Raw genomic sequence first — 21,593 nt, forward strand, 5'->3', positions numbered from 1 at the left:
TCCCCAGAACTCCCCCTCCCAGGCCCTCCTCGCTCCCCAGCTTGCCCTCCAGAGCTGCTGGGAACCAGCCGGCTCCCTCTGCCACATGACAGGCCTCCAAATCCTTGCCGACAGCTCTCGTGTCCCCTTCCGGTCTTCTCCAGGCAAAGCCGCTCTGGCCCTTCTAACCCTTCCTCCGATGACATACATGGTTTCAAGTCCCCTTAGCGTCAGCATATTAACATTTGGGGAAAGAAAATATTGCAGCCCTCGTCAGCCTTTGACAGGGCCGGGTTCCACAACCTACCCTTGGACAGAGGAGACATCCTGGGTCCCGGGGCTGAGACACAGACAAGGGCAGACAGATGACATCAGGAGGCCCGGGCGGCAGGGTGAGCCAGGCTTCCCGGGTCCGATCCCCGAGGTGTCTTGGGAGTGAGGTGTAGGCTCAGGTTTGTTGCTGCCTCTCTGCCCAGGCCTGTGGCGGGCACGTCAACTGACTAGAGCTCAGAACTAAAGATGATCCGGCGGGGTCCTGTGGATGGGGCCTGTGTTCCTGGCCACGCCACCAGCCAAGGAGCTCTCAGGGTAAAGCCTGTGTGCTCGAGAAGGCTGCCTCTGAGCGTGGACGAGACGCTCATGCGTGGTCTTCCCCTCTAGAATGTCAGCAACTTGAGGGTAGGGCTTGCTCTCTGTTCGCTACTGTCTTCCCAGAACCAAGGAGGGAGCCGGGCCTACAGCAGGTGCTTGGCAAATGCTTGTTCAAAGAATGGGTGAGTAAGAACCTCAGGCCTCTAAGAATAATAATTACAGAGGCTACCATTTATTAAGCACCCACTCTGTCCCGGACTACAGGGTCCACAAAGGCAAGGGCTGTATCTGCTCTGCTCATTCCGGATATTCTGTGACAGGCTGACATACGGGAAGTACTCAGTAAATATTGTTAAATGTTCAGTGCTTGCATGGTATCCCGCTCGTCACCCACACAAGATGGGAAGGAAGAGATGGGAGAGACTGCAGGACAGAGTTTGAGCCTCTCTCTTTTACACACACACACACACACACACACACACACACACACACACACCAGGACCTCCTTCATTCTTCCTCCATGCCCCCTTTGCCTGACAGTTCCTGCTTTTTCTATACCCAGATGAAAAGCACCTCTTCCAGGAAGCCTTCCATAATATCCCCAGTGGGAATTAATTTCTCCTGCCTCTGAGCTCCCATCCCCCTGCGCCTGCGCCCTTCTTTTCGGGTGCAGTGATTAAGGGCCAGCGCTCTGGAGCCAGACTCTCTGGGTTCAACTCCTGGCTCTTATTCTTCCGCGATGTGTGACCTAAACTTTGCGTGCCTTTGTTTCCCCATCTGTAAATGGGGGCTAATAACAGTACGGGCCTCATAGGACAATTGTGAGGTTTAAAGGAATTAGCACATATGATGCGCTTAGCACAGTGCCAGACACAAAATAGGTAGGCAATAAATGCTAGCTATTATCATAGCATTACCACGTCAGCCCTATATTAGAGACGTCTGGGCCACGGAGCTGGCGCTCAACGAGTGTTGAATAAAATACTGAAGTAGATACACATCTAATTTTTCCCCACGGGACAGCAGAGGCCAGGGGTCACGTCTTACTCAATTCTGGGCACCCCAATCCCTGTCCCAGGGCTCGACCACGACCAAGAGCATCAGTGAATCCCTATGGCAGGAAGGGGGAGGGCGGAGGCCAGTGGGGGGTTGGGGGGGGGGACAACAGCTGGGAGCCAGGCTGGGTTTCAGGTATGAACTGCAGACCTGAGCCCGTCTCTTGCCAGAGCTCTGCCCCCACTCCCAACTCCTTCTCATCTCCTCAGTAAGCCATAATTTATGGATGAACAGAATCAAACAGGACTGCTGGCTGCTGGGATGCCCTGGGGAGCTGCCGGAGAGGGAATGGACTTCTGAGGGCACGATCACCAGCTGCCCGGGGGGTGGGGAGAACAGGAGGGGACCCAGAGGGGGAGGAGGTACACACACACACAGGTCACAGACATGGACACCCACAGCTCGTACACACACATGCACACGCCTCAGAGACACTCTTGACACAGACAGCCGTGCAGCCCACACCCCACACATGTGCATGCAGGTGCGCGCGCGTGCACACACACACACGCACACACACAGAAGCCACAGAGGCTCACCCCTTGCACAGATACCCGTGCTCATTCACACACGTGCAAAATACACACCTGTGCATGGATACCCATGTACACACAAATACACACACACAGGCACTAGCCGTGGAGACTCACCCCTTGCATGGACACCTGTGCTCACGCTCACACACACCGATGGCCTGGCCACAAGCAGATGTCCAACCCACTCTGCCATCATGTGGCCTAGGTGTTCACGCACTTCCTCTGGCCTGCAATTCTCTCCCCTGCCCATTATTCGTCTACTCAAATTCTGTCTGTCCTTTTGTTTTTAAAAAATTTTTTTTAATGTTTATTTTTGAGAGAGAAAGAGAGACAGAGCGTGAGCAGAGGAGGAGCAGACAGAGGGAGAGACACAGAGTCCGAAGCAGGCTCCAGGCTCCGAGCTGTCAGCACAGAGCCCGACACAGGGCTCCAGTTCATGGACCATGAGATCGTGACCTGAGCTGAAGTCGGAGGCTTCACTGACCGAGCCATCCCCCCGCGTCTGTCCTGAGGCAGAGCAGCAGGACAGGGAATAGACCTGGAGGCAGATGACCTGGATTCAAGTCACACCTTTGCCCCTGGCTGGTGACCCCAGGTAAAGCCTATTTTGGGACCTCAGAGGTTCACCTTCAAGCGATGAGAACAGCCCCTGCCTTCTCATGCTGGGGTCCTGTCGACATAAAATAACAGCTCATGTGAATTGGGCATGCACCTTTTGTGGCAGACAGGAAGCTTACACATGCCATCCCACGTCATCTCCACAACCTGGTACCATTGTTGGCCCCATGTCACAGAGGAAGAAACAGGTATGGAGAACTAAGGCAATGTGAGCCTGCCCTTTACCGCAGCTGCAGAGACTGCCCTCTGAGCGCAAGGGTGTGACAGCCTCCCACAAGGGGCTACAGCGTGACCTAGCCACACCTAACTTTTCTGCTTCCTTCCAGAAGGCTAACCTCTTTCACTCTTGAGGCTTTGTGGCACGAGCTCTTTGCTCTGCCTAGAATACCTTCCTTCCATCTTCTACCATTAGTATCCCTAGACCAAGATGGTCTTCGTTCCCTCCCACATGCCTTTCTGCCTCCCCTGTAACTATGACAATTTATCATTGTGGGTTAATAATTAGCACTTGGTCTCCACCCCACCCCCACCCCCAACTGGGAACACCTGGAGGGCTGAGACCCCTCACCCCCACCCCCACCCCCACCACTCATCTCTGTAGTCCGAGGTTTGGTACCTGGGAGAGGCTGGGTAAGTAAGTGACAAACAGATGCATGAAGTTATTCAAGGCCCCAGGTAAGCCAGCCTCTTCCGGGAAGCCCTTCCTTATGGCCAGGGATTCACAGCAGTCTCGTCATTTTCCAAGCTTGAATTAACTGATCTTCTGTCCGATGCTCTTTCCTTGGGGGTTGGAGCCAATGGGGTAAGATCGTGTCTCCCCATCGCTTGGGGTCTCCCACAGCCCTCAGCCCAGGATATGACACAGGGAAGCTGCTGGACATGCTGAAATCTGTGCACACAGACTCTTTCCCCCACACTTTGCTTGCTCTTGCATTCTCGGCTGGTGACACGCACACTCTCCATATCCAGGCCTTCCGGCATTGTCCCCACACCCTCCCAACCTAGACTGCTTCCCTCTTTGGCGATCCCCAGATCCCAGGCCCTTGCTCTCCTGACCAAATGCCTTTCATCACAGCGCCGATGTGTGCTCCACACTGAATCATGCTTACAGACTTTAGCACCCCTCTGGAGGTAAATACTCTCATGCTCGCCTCACAAAGAGAGAAACTGAGGCTCAGAAGGGTTAAATACTTGCCCAAGGGCACAGAGCAGCAGAGAGGTAAAGCCAGGGATGCACCTAGAGTCTGTAAACCTCAAGCCCTACAGCTCGTTCTCTCTCTTGTTCCACCCGAGGGGAGCTGAGCCTTGAACCTAGTCACTCTGAGGACAGAGCCAAGAGAAGAAAGAAATTGAGTGAACACAAAATAAAAAAGCGGTCAGGGAGAGGAATTTCCCCCCAGAGTTTTACCAAAGAGAGCCCTGCCTGAGTTACTCCTCCTGGTGCTTCAGAGACTCACTTCACACACACCCTTCCCGGGGACCCTTTTTCCCCTCCATTGGCCCAGCCCGCAGCCTTAGTAAAGCACCCTCATTAGAGAGAGGTTCAGTCCCCCTAAACGTCCCCAAACAGTCTGGGGGGTGGGCCCCTGGGGTTAGACACAGATGGGCAGGAAACAGAGAAGGGTGGGGTAGCCCAGGACGTGCCCGGCCGGGTCTCTGATACTGCCTAGGGCACAACCACTATTCCCGAGATAAAGCGGAGTGATGTTGGGGGTGGTTGGGGCTACATCTGCCAGCGCCTTCCTATCCTAATCCTGCCTCCTCCCACCTGATTCTGCACTACTTCCGACACATCATGCCCCGGCGCCTCCCTCCTATCCTTTGGTGGCTGCGTGATGACGTTAGAGGTGGAAAGCAGTGAAAACTGGAGTCACAGGTTTTCAAAGGAAGCACCCTTCCATGTGCCTACTGAGCAGATAGAGATGGGGGAAGGTGGGGGGGGGCATTTACAAGTGCAGAGCCTGCCATCCCTAGGGACATTTGGGCATGGGAAGGGGGGACATTTTCAGTACCTTTCCCATCTTCCTTTCCTCCTCCCGACCCAACACACAGACACACAGACACACACACACACACACACACACACACACACACACACACACACACAAAGAAGAAGGCAGAGTTGGGCAGAAAGCAACAGAAAACCAGTGAGCAAAATTCTGAACCTTAAACTGCCAGGCTCCGGGCTGCCTGTCATGCCAAATTTTCTGCCCTCTCTCTACTCTAAAGCTCCCCCTCCAGGCTACCCACCTTGGGAAAAAGAAAACAAGATGGGTAGGTAGAAGGAAGAAAGAAAAAGGAGGAGAAAGAGAGTCTGGCATTCATTTCCCAGGAAAGCTGGTCCTCCACCCTACCCCCATGCCCTCCGGACAGTCTCCCTGAGTGTCCTTCAGAAATCCAAGGAGACGCCCACAACCCCTCAGGCTTCACCTGGGGCCAGAGCAAGGCTGGTGAAAGAGGAGGCCCAAGGGGAATTGTTTTGGAAAGTTACAAGTAGCTGAAAATAGGGGCTTAGCACGAGCAAGCCTCCTCAACCTTGACTGTAATAAAAACAGATAATGCGTGAGTGAGCTAGGGAGAGAGCGCTGGCAGGGGCCGCAGAGGCCGGCTGGATGCAGACGGTTTAGAATTCAGAGGAGATGCCAAGTGAGTAAACAGCGAATGAAGGATTGTCCGGATGGGCCAGGAGCCATTCCAGCAAGAAATTGGACGGGGACATGTCAGGATCCACAAGCACTTTGACTCCTCATCAAGGGAGCAGGGCCTGGTGAGCTACAAAGGCCTCATCCCTGCATTCTCTATGCCTTCTCTACCTTGGTTCTCTCTTCCAGCAGAGAACATGGCTTTGGTAATAATGTCTCCCATTTCTTCAGTGCAGAAGAGTTTACAAAGTGCTCCAGAGTTTACCTAGGGGGTCACATCTCTTGCCATATTTAGTGGTGATGGGGTATCCTCTGCCTGGTGACCCCTCCCCTCAGTCACCCCCACCTCCCACAATTCCTGGCTTACGGAAGCCTGGTATATCTGGCTTCAGTCTTCAGCCTCAAAAGATGGGGAGGGGGAGAAAGACCATCTGCAGACTCCAGAGAGCTGCTGAGTCTGGAAGTCATCAGGGTCAAAGCCATTCAGGATGAACATGACCAGGTGCCAGCTCTGAGTTAGCCTAGAATCAGTCACCCTCCCCACCCACCCTGATCCCAAAGCCGAAGAGCCACCTGGGCAGCCGTGAAAATGATCATGTCCATCAGTGTATTAGAAGCACAACAAAGGAGGAGCTCAGGTGGAGGGCTTCTCCACCAGGAGTGTGGAGCAGGGGCAGGATCAGGGACGTGTGATGATTAAGTGCAGGCCCTGACCACTAGTTACTCCTATGAATAATGCATTGTTGTGCCTTGGCCTAAGTCAGCATCTTATTGTTATTAATAATACACAGCTGCAAAGAAGCTGAGGTTGGAATGGTGCGCTCTATTTTATTTGAGGATCTCAGAGCACTTAAGAGTTCCTCTCGCTGATGACTCAACTCCAGCTCCCCAAGTCTCAGCCTTCCTTACAGGCCAGGGCACCTGTCCTGCCCCGACACCCTTCCACCTGATGCTGGGAGCCATGAAAACCTCAGGGGCTAGGAATCTTCCATCCTGGGATTCAGATTCTTGATTGGGGTTTTGGTGGGGGAAAGGGCACACTTAATAGTTGCCAGCTCAAGGGTTCTTAAGGATAGAACCGAATGTGAAGCTGCTCCTGGGGATGTTTAGGAAGGAGGGAGAGATCTAGTGGAAATCCAGGTGGGGAGAAATGGTTGGAGAGAGACCATTGGGGCTCTGAATCCAGTTCTGCCACCCACTGTGTCGCTGTGGGTGTGTGGCCTTAGGCAACTAACTCAACTCTCTGGTCCTAAGTCTCCTCGTTAGAACATAGGGTGACTGAGATTCCCTCTGGGAGGTGCCATTCTGCCATATTCTGGGCTATCATTTGCACCACAGATATTAGGAAGGAGCCACTGAGTGCGCCGCCCTGGGATCTGTCCACGGTGCTGAAGCAGGGGCGGGTCGCAGCACTCCTGTCCTTGGTGCTGAAACCCGTTTCTGTCCTTTGACAGCTCCCTCCTCCAGGCTGCCCTTTGCATTGCCCCTAACGAGCAGGATCCAAAGAACCGGAGCTGTTTCCAGGACTGCAGCATAGTGATTCCACTTTCCTCTGCCAATCGCTCCCCGATCAGCCATGAGCTGAAGCCACGGAAGCGACCAGGCTACTTCAAGAGCTCCCTTTCCCCAGTGAGGTACTCAGATACCGAGGACCCAGTTAGCAGTCCGACTCATGACCAAAAAAAAAAAAAAAAAAAGCCTCCCCGGTAAGGTAAATGCCATATCCCATTCCCTCAAGTGGGGCCCGCCGAACTGCCTCCTGGCGGCTGGTGCGGGTACTGCGCTTAGAGCAGAAACAGAATGTCCCCCGCGGTGGCATTGGGCGGGTGAAGGAGTGAGGAGTGGCAGACAGTCCCCGTCGCTGTCCCCTCAGCCATTCCGGGAAAATATGGCGCTCTGTGCTTGCAGCGCTGCCTAATAACCTGCACGTTCCAGACAGTCCGACCGCGTTTAGGCCGCCTTGGGGCACCATACTGCCTGGTTCATAGCAAAGACTCAACCCAGTGGTCAACCCGGACCAAGCTAAACTTCCTGCTCCCTCTTCCCAGAAGGGTGGGGTAGATCAGTTTAAACAAACACTTTTCCTCCCTGCAGTAGAGCCAAACCTACCAAAAGGAACACAAAGGGTTGTAATAGGCCTCCCTGAGGGCAAAGGCTCACTACCTCACACCCACCCAGATGAGAAACTTGCCTACCCTTCTCTAGGAGAAAGTGGGAGTCAGGGAAGAAGGCCACAGCTTCACCCCACTCCTGTTCCCTACGCCACAGGTTGGGCCTCTTTGATAAGCAGATCTGCTTGGTGTTTCTAGGGACTGCTTTATTTTAGCCCCACTGGGTGTAGAAATTCCCCTCTTTCCAAAAACAAACAGCAAAACAAATAAAACCACCTTAAGACAATACCCCAAATCACAGCTTCTCTGGGTCCAGGTAGGGAGTAAAGATAACAGTCTTCAATTACAGTAGATACAGATAATATAATTTATTGAGAACTTACTATAGGCCAAGAACTGCTAAGAGCTCTGCAGACTTCATCTCCTTTAAAACTACAACCCCTCCCCGGGAGGAAGCATGATGATCAGCATTCTACAGATGAAGAAAGTGGGGTCCAGAGACGTGAGGTGACCACTCAGGGTGGTGCAGCTGGCGTGTGTTGAGACTGCCATAGAAAACCCCACTGTCTGCCCTTAATCTTTCAGTTCCGCAGGATCCACCTCGCCATCCTTCCATGTTCTGGAAGCCTCACTGCTCCACCCCTCCACATCCTCACATCTCCTATGAGGGCAGACTGGAGGAACACAGTAACACCTCACACTTCCACAGCACTTTACAGCCCGCGAAGTGCTTTCATAGCCATTGTCCGAATCAAGCCTCATGATACCGAGGCATTTTTCTGATTTTACAGGACAGAAAACTAAGGCACAAAGAAATAAGTGACTTGCCCTCAGTCACACAAGGAGTAGTGGAACCAAACTCAGATGACAATGGTGGTACTCCCAGCCCAGGGCTCTCTCCCTATTTCTGCAAGGCTGGGGTCCTGGGGGCAAGCCAGGGAAGGGATCCAGGGGCTTCCCGAGACCCTGACCTCGGCTGCTTCTCTCCTCCTGGTCCCCAGGGGCCATCAGTTGGCTCTGCTTTACATTGGAATCTCAGAGTCTCATTCTAAATGAAATTTTTTTCTCCAGGCAATTACTTCCTACTAATTAGGAGGCAAGGCTGCCAGTCCCTGGGCCCTGGGCTGACCCCCTTTCTGAACTCACAGGGGTGGGGGGTTATTGAGGTACTGAATAGCAGCACCAGCCACAGAAACTACCTGGCTCAGCCCCATCAGCCCCATCATCTGAAGGAGGCTGGGAAACTTTTGAGGGCAGGGGAGATGGTGGAGGAGTACGGAGCACCAAGGAACTGGAAGAATGGAGGCAGAGGTGGGGACACTGGGGAAGGAGGGACTGTGAAGTGGGAGAGAGCCAGGGGACAAGAAATGAAGGGGCCTAGACATGCCCCTGCAGAGTAAGAGAGAGACCTAGGCTCAGGAGCAGCAGGGGCAGCCAGGAAGATCGAGAGAAACAGGGACATTTCTTCCATGTTGTAGGAAGGAAAAAGGAGGAATCTCAGGAAACTGAGAGACAGAGGAGGGGGGAGAGATCTCCCCTCTGCAGAGGGAGAGGAAGGAAGGAGGCACCCTGGAAAATGGTCAACATTACTAAATTGGAGGAGGAAAGAGAGAAGGAGATACTGGGAGACTCCAGGAAGGAGAAGGAGAGAGGAAGGACAGGGAGGAAGGAGGAATTGCTGAAGGAAAGCCCGGGGGAGACAGGGAGGAGAGCGGGGGAGGACGGCTGGAGTGGCAGCTCCCAGGGCCCCAAGAAGGGCTCTCTCTAGTCATCGTCCTTGAGCCTCCCCAATGTCAGTGCCCAGCCAGTCGGGCCCACATGCCCTCCTACGCAGCCACAGGTGCGGGCTGGCATGATGGCAGGCCACCAGTCGGCTCAGGCCCCAGATGCTCCGCTCACTCAGGGAAGCCAGCCGACCTCTCTTCCTGTCAACCTGCCACCCCCTCCAGTGAGCTGAGCCAGGGACTCTCCTGGGTCACACAGCAACATGACCAGGAGGATCTGGGACTATGGGGTCCAGCCTTTCTAATTTACAGAAGGAAAAAGCCAGGACCCGAGAGGAAATGGTGCTTATCCAAGTTCATATACCAAGTGGGTGATGAGGCCAGATGTAGAGGGCTCAGGGGCTAAGTCCCAGTGGTGGGTCCTGTTCCTTTCTGGGCAAAACCAGTAACAGGAGGCAGAGATGGGTCTTGGCTGCTTGCAAACTGCCCCTGAGCAGTCTAAGCCCTGTGAAGTATGGAAGGGAGTAAGGGTAGTCAGAGGCTGAGAGAGAAGCAATTTTCCACCATTTTTTAGGAGTTTATTTATTTTGAGAGACAGTGAGCGAGTGAGCAAGCCAACACAAGCGGGGCGGGGGCAGAGAGGGAAAGAGAGAATCCCAAGCAGGCTCTGTGCTGTCAGCATGAAGCCCAAACTGGGCTTAAACCATGAGATTATGACCTGGGCCGAAATCAAGAGTCAGCCACTTAACTGACGGAGCCAGCCGGGTGTCCCAGGAAGTCACCATCTATGGAGCACTGGGTGGGAGCATTCTGCATGGGTTATAATTGCAGCTAACATTACCGAGCATTTATTAGGCACAATGTTCCAGTCACTTAAAGCATTGCATGCAGGATCTCATTTTCTTCCCACAATAACCCCATAAAGTATGTATTACTGTTATTCCATTACAGGGAAGAAACTGAGACTCGGGAAGGCTGAGTAATTGGCCAAGTCCACAGGCTAATCAGAGGCATGTTTCTAAATCAGGCGTCTAACCACTGCCCTGAGGACCCATCCACCCTGGCATTATCTGAAGATGCTCGGATCCCCAAGTTCCCATGATCCAGCCCAGCCCTGGCAGAATCTAGGCCCCAGATGCCAATGTGGTTACAGTTCTGTGTTGTAGGGACTTCTTGTGGTCCAAAGCGGGGGCGGTCTCATGAAGTTAAATTTGAACAAGCCCCGTCCTAAGGCACTGGAGTCTGGGTTCTAACTCTGGCTCTGCCACTCACTTACTGTGTGACTTTGGGCAGGTCACTTGCCCTCTCTGGACTTGGCGCTCCCACCTGTGTCACTGAAGGGGAGAACCCGATAATAAGAGCTAGTATGTGCATGGTGCTGACTCGGTGACAGGCACAGTTCCAGCCAGTTTATATACATCAACCCATCGTATCCTCCCAACAGCCCTCTGAAGTAGGTGCTGTTATCACCTCCACTCTACAGACGGAGAGATGAAGCACTGAAAGGTTAAGTGACTTGCCCGAGGTCACACAGCCAACCAGTCCATGGCAGAACTGGGATTTGAACCCCATTACTTACAATTTCTTTTAATTAATTAACGTATGCATTATCCATAACCTCCAACCCCCCAACGTGGGGCTTGAACTCACGACCCCAAGATCAAGAGCTGCGTGCTCTATCGAGCCACACAGGCACCCCATGAACCCCTTTATTTCCCTGATGAGCCTCCCAGCTCCTGCCTAGGGCCCCAGAGAGGCCTTCCCATGTTCCTGTGCCCGGGCATACATGCCATCATGTTTCCACACGGGAAGCACACACACCCTCATGTGTCTGCCGGATGCAACACGTGTTTGCTGATGCTTCTCCACCTGCGCCTGGGCTTTCGCCCAGTTTCTGTCTGGACTCGCTACATCCGCCCGGTCATACGTGTCCATGAGCTTTTTGGGACCTAGATCAGGCCAGCTCCAGCGGGCCCCCGCGCATGCACACACACGTGCCCCCCTTTCCGGGCACTGGCTGCCTCGTGGCGGTGGGGGAGGGGGGGCCTGTGCCAGGCTTTCGCACACAGCCACGTGGCGGTGACGCGGGCCGCCACACCCCTTCTCCTCTGCCCCCCTCCAGTGCCTGGGTGGCTCGCACATCACACTGCACGCCTGCCAGCACCCCCATCCACGCTGCCCTCCTCACGCCTCTCCCCTAACAGAAGCAGGCACCTTCTCCAGGAAGGAAGCAGGCACAGGCCCAGCCTGGCTCCCACGGCCTAAAGATGCCAGCCAACTCAGGGGTGGAGAGGGAGAAAGAGCCATCGACCAGAGGCTCTGAAGGGCCTGGGTGCCACGGTTCGTGTCTGAGACTAAGCCCTCCCTTGGGTCTGAGGGCCGGAGCTCTCAAGACCCAGAAATGGGGTCAGGTGGGGGATGTAGGGCATCCCTGCCCATCACGTCTGACTAGGGCTCTCGAGCCGTGAGGGCTGCTCTGGCCAAGTTAGCATTGTTGCACCCCCCCCAGCACCCCAGCCTGGTCCCTGCTCTCTCCTCCCCCTGCCCAAGCATCTCGGAGTTCTGGGTATTTTTAGGCCTCAGCTGACAGGCTGTGAAATCGCTTCCTTCGCACCTCCCCAACCAGGCGGGGGCTGGAGAGGGAGGAATGGGGCCGGGGGGGGGGGCCACACACAGCCGATTCATCAGGCTCCTCCAGGGCTGGCAGGTGCCAAGCAGCGAGTGAGGGGTTCCTCCCTTTCTCCTCAGAGCCTCCCCTTGACTGAGAGGAACCTTCCACTGAGCCTGCCGAGAGGGAGAGGAGACAGGGTGGGAAGGGAACGCGCCCCACTCCAGGGACCTGAGAACAAAGGCTTTAGGGGATGCCACAAGCACCGAAGGAGGCACTGGGGACCCCTCTGTGTCCCAACACCAGTTCCCAGCACTCCCTTCCAAGTGATGGGCCAAGAGACGGGCTGGCTTGGATCCTAGTGGGATTAGGGGGGCACCGGGCAGTGCAGCCTGGTGGTCAAGACCCAGCCTTTGGAGTGAAGCTGACACCCCTGCTCTACTGAGTGACCTTGTGGGACGCTTCAGGTCCCCGGTGGGTCCTCTCTGGGCTTCAGCGTCCTCATCTGGACACCAGTGGCAATGCTGTCTCCCTCGCAGGACTGCTGTGAAGAAGAAATGCAAGGCTGACCGTGGAGAACGAGGGGGTCTGTGGACCCGCCAGGCCCTGCTGGGAGATTCTGTCTCGCCACCTTCCCTGACCTGCAGCCCTGCCCAACCACTCCTCTGGGCTGCCTTCCTCGCCGTGGCCCCTGAGGGATCATCCTGGCATCATGCTCTTCGGTGCCCACCTGACCCTCACCCCCAGGGAACAAGTCCCCAGCTAAGGTGGGTAGGCAGTGTAGACCATCCCCGCCTCCCTGCTTCCTGCTGTAGGGGGCACGTTACACATCTTGTGTGCACATGGACCCAAATACCAACACGCGTGTGCGACTCAGCGCCGGCTATGAGGGCGTTTGCCCTGGGACGAGGCCCCAGGGAAGTGGGAAGGCATACCCAAGTCCTGCTGTGAATGGGCCCCTGTGCCAGGGGCCGTGGGCACGGAGAGGGAGGTGCCTGCCTAGTTGCCGTGGAGATAGGTTGGCTCTGGTGGGGCTCTGGAGCTCAGGCCTGGCAGCGTGAGCTGTGCGGCTCTCCCAGGGACTGGCCCAGAGGCCTGTGGTGTGGGGTACGGTTCACATCCAACCCCCAGGAGCATTTGCCGTGCCCCCTGGGCCCTGGACTGGCCCACCTTGGCTCTACGTCCCTCTCTGGAAAGTTTTTTCTGATGCCCCAGATCCCTAGGGAAGTCCCCTGGCAGTGCCCATCTGCACCTGTTGTCACCTGGTGTCCCCTTGACGGCCCATTACCTGCCACAAGCTTTCCAAGGGTAGGGCCCCAGGCCAGCTGAATGCTGCAGACCTCCTGGCGTGGTGCCTCAGACTCAGCCCTGTGCAGGGGAGAGACCCAGGAGGGGCCGGGCAAAGGTGGGAACAGATATGTTAACCTGCCACTCTGGCTCCATACACCTGCCTGGCTCCAGGCCTCCTACCCTCTACACTGCTGCAGAGTTAAAAGTTCTTTAATAGAGATCTGCTTGAAAGTCGTCCATGGCTCTCCATTGCCCTAATTAAAAAAAAAAAAAAAATTCAGTTTTCCTATTTCAGAATGCCAGGACCTTCACAATCTGGCCCAACCTACCTTTTCCAAGCCTCAACTCCGGCTAGCGTCCCCTAACAGCTTCCCTTCTGGCCACGTCCAAGCACTCAGTGCTGCTTCAACTGAACGAGACCCCACTTCCGGGCCACTGCATGTGCTGTCCCTCGCCACACCGAACGCCTCACCCCTACTGCTCACGTGGCAAGCTCTTAGCCTTTCTTCAAAACCCAAGGCCCCGGACTAAAGCTCATGCTCTTTGGGTCTGCTGGTGTTTGCTGGAACCCCAAGCCAACTTCTCACTGCAAGCTCCCCCTTTCCAGAGTCATCTGTGGATAGAAGAGCTAACACAGGTCATGTTCTTAGAACGGCACCTGGCCCGTAGTGATCACTCAACACATCTTTGCTGTTCTGAAGGTAGCTGACTGACACTGCTTCAGTGGAACCCCCGCCCCCCGACTCCTCCTCCACCAGGGCTGAAGCAGGCATGTCCTCCCTGGAGCTTCCGGAACCCCCATCCCAGACATCAATCACTTGGTGCAGGATAATGACAAGATAACAGCTGTCATTGGCTGAGTGTTTACTATGTGCTGAGCTCTCTGCGAAAGATGTTTCCCGCCTTACCTAGCCTCACCCTCCAACCCTCTGGGAAATAAGAATCATCATCATACCCATTTAACAGGGAAAGAAACTGAAGCCAGAATAGTGGAGTAACGGGCTCCAGGGACAGCGCAGCAAGTGTCTCTGCCAGGATTCAGAGATAGCTGTTTGACCCCAGAGACCTCGCTTAAGCAAGCCACCCCCTGCTGCACGTGCACAGAGTGCCTAGCAAATACTAGGCGCTCCTGCTGTTATTATCATGCTATTGTTATTATCAAGGGAGGGCGCAGGACGTGCTGGGTGACCTGAGAGGGGCTTCCTTATGCTGGACCCCCTATAAAGCATGAAACCCCATACCTGGAGAAAGAAAGTGAGGGCTCAGAGGGGCCCTTGGGCTGCCAGGGACGGGGGTCACGATGGCGAGGAGGTGTGCACGACCTGGGAAACCCGAGGGGGTACGGGATTGAGCAAAGGCTCAAGGGGGCTGTCGGGGGCCCAGGCTGAGCGAGGGGGAGAAGGCCTGCCGAGTGCTGGCTGAGCTGGCCACCGCTCTCTGGCCCCGCTGACACCACCCGTGGTAATGAGACGGATCCAATTTGTACCCAGGGCCCCGCCGGGAGCAGCTGCCGCGGCAGGGTTTGAAGTAATTTAATTGGACACATTAGCCACAGAGCTCTCTTCTCTGCTCCCCCCCATGCGGGGCCTCATGCAGGCACCCCTTGTGGTCTCCCATACCCCACACCACCCCATCCTGGCTGGGGGCAGGCTTCACACTTCATCAACCAGCACTGTGAGACCCCTACCTACTAGGGCTGACCCCCCCCCCCCCGCCCCCGCCCCCGCCCGGTGGCACACCTGCTCTCTCATTCCTGGGGCTCCTGAGGGTGCTGGAACCAGAGAGTTGGCTGGGCTCTCTGTAAGCCCCAAGGTCTCCCTTTTCTCTGATGCCAGTAGCAACTGTGGGAGCCCCCTGGGGCTGGGGCTCAGACCTCTCCCTCCTGTTTCCTCTGATGGATACAACAGGTCACCCCCTGTCCCCCCAAGCCTGCCCAAGAGCCGCCAGCTTCCTGCGGCTTCCAAGAAGGGCATCAAAGGAGCCAGGACCACTACCAAGATGGGGGTGGGGGCAGCCTCCTCTCAGGGCTCGGAAGGAGGGGCGCGTACACATGCAGGGAATCGGATGTAGTACACACAGGTGCGCGTGCGCGCACGTGCCCTTGGCCAGACCCGCATACTGTCGTGAAAATGCTCGTATCTGTACCCACCAAAGCTCCAACACCCCACACCGATGCACGTCACACAGCCAGGTGAGGCCCTCCCTGCTCCCAGGAGTTGGAAGCCTCAGAGCCAGCAGGTGGAAGGGTGTGGCAGGGGGCAGGCGGGGCCCCTGGAGGGCACAGGCCCTGCCTGCCTGGGTATATATAGGGCCAAGGGAGGCGCCCTCCCCAGCGCTCTCCGTCACAACTCCCCGTGCACCTCAAGGCACCTAACTACAAATACACTCATTAGCTGCTGTTTACAGCCCGCCCGGCACTCAGACGAGCGAGCGCAGCTATTACCCAGTCCAGCTGGCACCCGCACCCGCACGTAGGTACACACGGCACAGTGCTTTCCCCCGCCGGCCCCGCCCTCGCTTTCCACCCGCGCTGTGGCCCCACACGTTCAATGACAAGAATACATCAATTCCCCAAACATCCCGGCTCCTGATCCAAGCGCCCCGCCCAGCCCCACAGGGGACGCACCCCTTCCTAGGGGGCCCTCCGGGTGGGAGCTGTTACAGAGCCCCCCAGAGCAGGCCCGACGACCGCCAGCCCACCTCCCAAACCAACGGGGTCCAGGATTCCAGGCGCACGCTCTGGGCACCATCCAGCCCCTTCCACAGGTCCCAAGCTGTCTGCCAACTCCGTTCCAACCCTTGGGGAATTCTGCTGGGTGAGACCAAAGCCATGCCCTCCAGACATGAGTTGGACGGGGGCCCAGCAAGGCTGCCCCCCCTACTGCCTGGACGGTCAGGCACCTCCGTGTCCGTGGAACTGGCACCACCGGCTGGGGTTCCCTTGCAAGGCAGGCGGGCACCCGGGCCGGACCTGGCACGGGCTGGCTCCGGCACCTGGCCAGACCAGTGACCGCCACGACAGAGAGAGCTGACCTCACCGGCCTCATGTGCCACCTGCTGGGTGCTGCCCACGGAGCAGAGCTGCCCACACCCACCTGGGATGCACTGGTGCCTCTGAGGAGACGGTCCCAAAGACTCCCTTCCAGCCAAGAGTCCCTGGCTCAGGACTGGGCCTCCTGCCCCCCCACGAGGCCCCCCTCACTGCTCCTCTCCCTGCTCACTCCCCTGGGGGAAGCAGTTATTGAAAACGGTCCATCAGATTCAATAAGGATTCAAAGTCCCTCAGAGAATAGAGAGTGGGCGGGCAGTGGGGGTGGGAGAAAAGGAGGGGTGCCACAGGGAAGGAACCGCCCACTCCTCCCCTGCCTTTCCCTCAAGGCCTCCTGCTGGGCTGGGCTGGAGGGGGTGCGGAGGGGGACACCCCTTCCCTGGTCCTCTATATTGCCTTCCGTGCGCCTTGGGCCCAAGCTCGGGGTCGGCAAGGGGCAGGGCCCAGGTTCCTAGGGCCTGACACCCACCTGTTCCCCTGCCTTCCAGCTGTCCCTCACCTGTCACCTGCTGGCCTGCGTGTTCCCACCCCAATCCAGCCTGCTGTAGCCTCTCTTCCCCAACCGGGAGGGGCTTTGCAGCTATCTTCCTCCCCACCAACCCCCAGTTCTTGAGTACCCAGCCCCATTGGTCAAGCTATTCCCACAGGGTCAGCAGACAGCATGACCCAAGGCCCAGGAGGGTCCTGTCTCCATAGTAACACACAGTTTGGGGGCACTAGGCCCACAGAAGCCATCCCACCCACCCAGGGTTTCAGATCTGCCCAGCCCCAGGCCCCCGCTCCCGGCCATGGCCTCTTGGGAGATCATTTGCTCTTTAGTCCTAGCTTGGGGCCCAAGCTTGACACACAAGCCAGGGCGGTCTGGGCCTGTGCAGATGGGCTCGGTGGTGGGCGGGGGGAGGTGTGGTGTGGAGGGGTGGAGGGGTAGATAGGGGTGGGGCTAGAGTTTGACAGCAAAATGGTCAGAGTCAGGCCTCATCAGACTTTCCCACGCCCCAACCCTGGTCCCTAATCCTGGTGGCCCTTTCAGCTATAACCCTAACTCCTGCCCCATGAATCACCCAATGGCCTCTGCCCTTAACTTGTGCCCAGTGGGTGGAGGGTTGGCCTGGACAATCTCACAGATCCTTCTGCCTTGAGAGAGGATACCCACCATGCCAAGGCCCACTGCCCCATGCGTTGTGTCCCCTACACTCCCTAAGAATGACCTTTGTGGCAGAGTTGCTGTGGAGGCCAGGGCCTACTAACAGGTGGGCCAGACAAGACTTGGAGTACTGCTACCCCCAGGGACAAGCTGGAAGGGCAGGCAGCCTCAGGATCGGACTTCTCTCCCAGCCCTGCTGCACTGGCCCAGACTTTCCCTCTCTGGCCTTGTGCGCTCACTCACTGCAAGGTCACCTCTCCCTCCCTTCCTCCCTCCCTGAAGCCGCCTGGCCTGCCCACTGCAACGCTGACCCCTGCAGGCCTGCTGAGGCCCTGCCCGGCCTGGGGCCTGGGTCCAAGGGACACAGGGAGGCCAGACCAGGCCAGCTTCGGGATGAACACAGGATGATGGTTGAGGGCAGGGAGAGGGCCGCATGCCTTGGGGAGGGCACAGAGAGGGGACAGAGAGGAGGTTGCAGGCACGGCTGGGGGAGGGTGGACAGAGTTTGGAGCAGAAGCCCATGGGATGTGTGGGAAGGGGGCTGGTCTTCGTTCTTCACTGGGCTCTGGCTTTTTCCCACAGTCCCTTGCTTCTGCAGAGACAGATCCCAGAAGTGCCTGGGGCCCTGGGCCCAAGTAGGTAGGGAACTCCCGGGAAGGGTCTCAGTGGCAGGGTGAATCCTGTGGAGGCCAGAGTGAGCTGGCTAAGGGAGGGGGTACCTCGGGGACACTCTGGAACCAGCCTGGGAAGTGGGAGAACACAGGAGACTGAAAATAGTAAAAAGGTTGGGCCACAGGTGTTCCTGGGAGTGGGAAGAGAGGATCGGACAGACAAGGTACTGGCCCCTGGGGCACCAGAAGGAGGGGCCTGAGTCACACAGGAATTAATTTGCATATCTCACTCCCACCAGGTGCCAGCCAAAGGGGAGGTGGGGGACAGAAATGGGGGACCCAGAGCCCTCCCTGGGGGAGCAGAGTCTGGAGGGGCCTGAGGGAAGCTGGGGGTGGAGGGGAGATGTAGTCTGGCAGGAGGTGTAGGGATTCTAGGAGGTGGGCAGGGATGCCAGGGGGTACAAAGGCTAGACTGATGACTCGGGCCCCTCAGAGAGCCCCAGGGGACCAGGATCATAGGCAGCCTCTGCCCTCTTCAGCCCATTTCTGGCCCCATCAGACCAGCAGCCACACCAGAGAGATGTGAACCTCAACCCAGCCTGTTTCCCAGTCAGTGCTATCCCCGCCCCTGGCACTGGAGGGTTCTGAACCTGCATCTGGGCACCACAGGTCTCCACCCCCGGGGGGAGGCCTGTTTGAGGAGGGGGAAGAGGGAGAGGCTTGGGGGCTGCCAGCGTGCCAGGGGCAGCGCTGGGTTCCAGGCCCTTCGCCCAGAAGATGCCAAGCACGTCAAGTTGGCCTCCATGGAGGGGACAGAGGTACTTGGGGAGTGGTGATGTCATGGTGCCCAGGCGTGGGTGGAAAGAGGGAGGAGGGAGAGGGGATGAGGGCACAGACCCAGGCCATTGGGTTCCTCCCAGGAAAGGGGAGGCCGCCAGCATGGCAGAGTGAGGGGGAAGGGAGTGTCCTCACTGTACCCCCCCCCCCCTTCCATTCTCATACCCTAGAGCTGGCCTCTGAACTAAGCTACTGGTTCCTTCGAGGGTGATCCAGGCAAGAGAATGCCTCTGCCCTTGGTCCAAGCGCTGGAAGCTGGCAGCCTCTTGGGGGAAGATGCCAGGGTCGGTGACCCGGGTTCCGACAGATGAAGGGAAGGGTCTCCAAAGGCCATGTCCCTTCAGCCATCACCTCGAGGACACTCATAGATGGGCATGAGGTTCCAGAGAAGGAGACTGAGTCTCTCTCACCCTTACACGCAAGTGCTGAGTGAGTGCAATGCCTGGCACCCAGTAGGTCCTGCTCAGAGGACTCACTGGGCTGCAGTGATCTGATGGTGGTGAGAGCCCGAGTCCTCAGGAGGCAGGGACAGGCTGAGGCTGCCCCTAGAGGGAGAACAAATGTGGGGCTGGGACAAGAGTGGACAAAGCTAGTGTCCACCGGGCTGCCTTCAAAAGCCTTGGGGCTCTGGGCCCTTTCTGCGAAGGGCCTTAGAGCTGTCCCTTCCCCCAGGACCCCCCAACTCTGGGAGGTCAGACAGTAAGCCTGGAGGCTCCTCATTTGGGAGCAAGTCCTCGGCTCTCGGGTGTCTGTCTGGCTTTTAGCATCACAGAGAAACCCAGAAGCAGAGACCCCCCTACCCCCGGCCGCCACCACCTCCTGCTGCCAGAGATGGCAGACTGGTGGGGTGCTGGGTCTGGGGTGGGGCACCCCAGGTGGGCGCTGAGACAGCCTGAGCAGGAGCTGCAGGGGACCTGCCTACAGGTGGGCACCGTGTGAGGAGGCGTCAGGAGCCAAGGAGGAAACGGCAGAGCAATTTCCCCAGGAAGGAGGAAAGATTCCTCGGCTTGGCTTTGAGGATGCCAAGCAGACGTGGGCTCCCGGGCCACTCCCCGGGCTCCCTCGGGAGAAAGGCAAAGGAGCCGGCCTCTCTCCCTCCCTCCCCCGACAGGACCGGAGTGAGTTTGGGGTTCTTTCCTTACCCCCCCCCCAAGCCCTGGAGCACATTCCCCTGGCACCCCCAATCTCACCAATCTCTGCTCTCTTTCCCTTCAGGTACTCCTATCTCCTTCCTCCACGCTCCTGCGGTTCCCCACCCTCCCTCTCCGAAGCCCCCCTCCCCTGCTGCTGCACCAGATTCCCACTTGCCCCCTGGCACCCTCTCAATTCACAGTTGGCACCGCCGATGTCAGTCTGCTCCTCGGTGCCCACAACCTTGGCCCAAAGCTGCCTGGGATCCTCCTCCCGGGGTCCCCCAGCCCCGGCACCCGGGGGGGCACTGGTGCTGGGGACCCCGGGGTGCCTCTTGAGGGTACTGCCCGGTTCCCGCGGGGGCAGTGGCTCCTCGCTCCGCCACACACGTTGTCCTTGGGCTGCTGGGGGGTGAGGGGGGGGGGGAGGTCCTTGTGGGGACACTGCGAAGCCGGCGCCGGGCATCAAGCCTGGCAGCGCCCGGACTGCGGGGGCCGGGGTCCGAGCCGCTGCAGCTCAAGCCCGCGCCCCCGGGGCTGGGATGACCCCGTGGAGGGGGGTGGGGGGGAGGGAGTCTGTGCGGCTCCCGGGCCGGGGCTCCGAGACGGCGCCCGGCGCTGCCGCCGTCCTGCCTGCCGGTGCGGGGCGCCCCAGCCCGCGCGGGGCCGCGCTTACCTGGGCTGGCCGCCTCCGGGTCCCGGTACATGGTCCCCTCGTCGCCGGCTCCCTCCGGGCTCCTCAGAGCCTCCCGCGGCCGCGCGCTGCTCCGCCGCCGCTGCAGGGCATGGGGCCGGGCGACCCCCGGGGGCGGGTCCGAGGGCGGGGGCCTCGCGGGCTGCACCGAGCCGCGGAGCCGGGGAGCGGGGGCCGCCCGCCAGCCCTCCCGCCCGCCCGCCGAGCACGCTGCCGCCGCCGCCGCCGCCGCCGCCGAGCCGAGCCTCCTCCCTCCGGCCTGCGCGCCGCGTGTGCGCGCCGGAGCGTGTGTGAGTGTGTACGAGGCCGTGTGTATGTGTGTGTGTGAGCGCGTGTGTGAGCGCGCCCCGGGCACCGCCGGCGCCGCCCGCCCGCTGCCGAGCGCCGCTGCCACCGCCACCGCTGCCGCCTGCGCCCGCTGCTGCCCGCTGCCGGCCGCGCCGCCGCACTGCAGCCCGCGCCCGCCGCCGCCCGGAGCCGCCCCGAGGGCACCAAGGCCGCCCCGCGCGCCCCGCCCGCGGCCCCCGCGGGGAGGGCGCGGAGCCCTCGGGTGGGTCCTGCGAGTTTGCGGGACCCGCCGCACTGGCGCGACCAGCCCGGCCGGCGCGCCCCCGAAGGCAGCGGCTTCGAATCCGGCAGGGCGGGGTAGCCGGCCGCCTCCTCCGAGGTGCCCTTTGACTCCGTTCCAAAAGGCGTGGAAACCCACTCCGGGTTTTCCGCTTGGTGGCGGCTCGAGGGCGTCAGCTCGGGACTCGACACCGCGGCGGGCCCGGGAAGCCGGGCTGGTGTGCGCGAAAACCAGGAGTGGATTTTTTTTTTTTTTTTTTTGCCAGCGCTGAGCCTGGGTCCGCCACGCTGGCCATCCCCTGAATTTGAACACAGTTGGGGCAGGAAGGACCAGAATCGCCACCCCCACTGGCAGACTGGGCCTAGTGACCCTCTTCACTCAACCTAGCCGCAAAAAAGGAAGAAA

At 58.4% G+C, this 21,593-nt stretch overlaps 2 protein-coding genes across 12 annotated transcripts in view; one reads left to right on the forward strand and one right to left on the reverse strand.

Annotated features, from left to right (window-relative positions):
• SYT7 (synaptotagmin 7) overlaps positions 1 to 21,005 on the reverse strand; it is a 61,899-nt gene extending 40,894 nt beyond the window's left edge. For all 8 annotated transcript variants that reach the window (XM_023239910.2, XM_023239908.2, XM_023239905.2 and 5 more), the window contains exon 1: positions 20,603 to 21,005. In XM_023239910.2, coding sequence (XP_023095678.2) covers positions 20,603 to 20,633 — 31 coding nt within the window. In that variant the 5' untranslated portion in view covers positions 20,634 to 21,005. The remainder of the gene's footprint in view (positions 1 to 20,602) is intronic.
• LOC102900478 lies at positions 3,348 to 14,007 on the forward strand. 4 transcript variants are annotated; one of them, XR_006586650.1, is made up of 4 exons: positions 3,351 to 3,410; positions 6,877 to 7,056; positions 12,405 to 12,632; positions 13,437 to 14,007. XR_006586650.1 is itself a non-coding variant. In XM_045039412.1 (4 exons), exons 1-4 carry the CDS (start codon positions 5,498 to 5,500, stop codon positions 13,684 to 13,686), a joined length of 708 nt encoding a protein of 235 aa, XP_044895347.1. In that variant the 5' UTR covers positions 3,419 to 5,497; the 3' UTR covers positions 13,687 to 14,007. The 4 variants fall into 4 exon arrangements, 2 of the variants coding, with proteins under 2 accessions (XP_044895347.1, XP_044895348.1); XM_045039412.1 differs by lacking the exon at positions 3,351 to 3,410 and adding an exon at positions 3,419 to 5,547; XM_045039413.1 differs by lacking the exon at positions 3,351 to 3,410 and adding an exon at positions 3,419 to 5,547 and having other exon boundaries at positions 13,763 to 14,007.
• Positions 21,006 to 21,593: the final 588 nt, after the last annotated feature.

Source organism: Felis catus, chromosome D1 (genome assembly GCF_018350175.1).
Source record: "Felis catus isolate Fca126 chromosome D1, F.catus_Fca126_mat1.0, whole genome shotgun sequence".
Classification (NCBI taxonomy): Eukaryota; Metazoa; Chordata; class Mammalia; order Carnivora; family Felidae; genus Felis; species Felis catus.

Coding starts and splice junctions, on each gene's coding strand:
- LOC102900478 (XM_045039412.1), top strand. CDS start 5,498: ATGTCAGGATCCACAAGCACTTTGACTCCTCATCAAGGGAGCAGGGCC. Junction 5,548..6,876: donor CATCAAGGGAGCAGGGCCTG/GTGAGCTACAAA, acceptor GTCCTTTGACAG/CTCCCTCCTCCAGGCTGCCC. Junction 7,057..12,404: donor AGCTCCCTTTCCCCAGTGAG/GTACTCAGATAC, acceptor TCTCCCTCGCAG/GACTGCTGTGAAGAAGAAAT.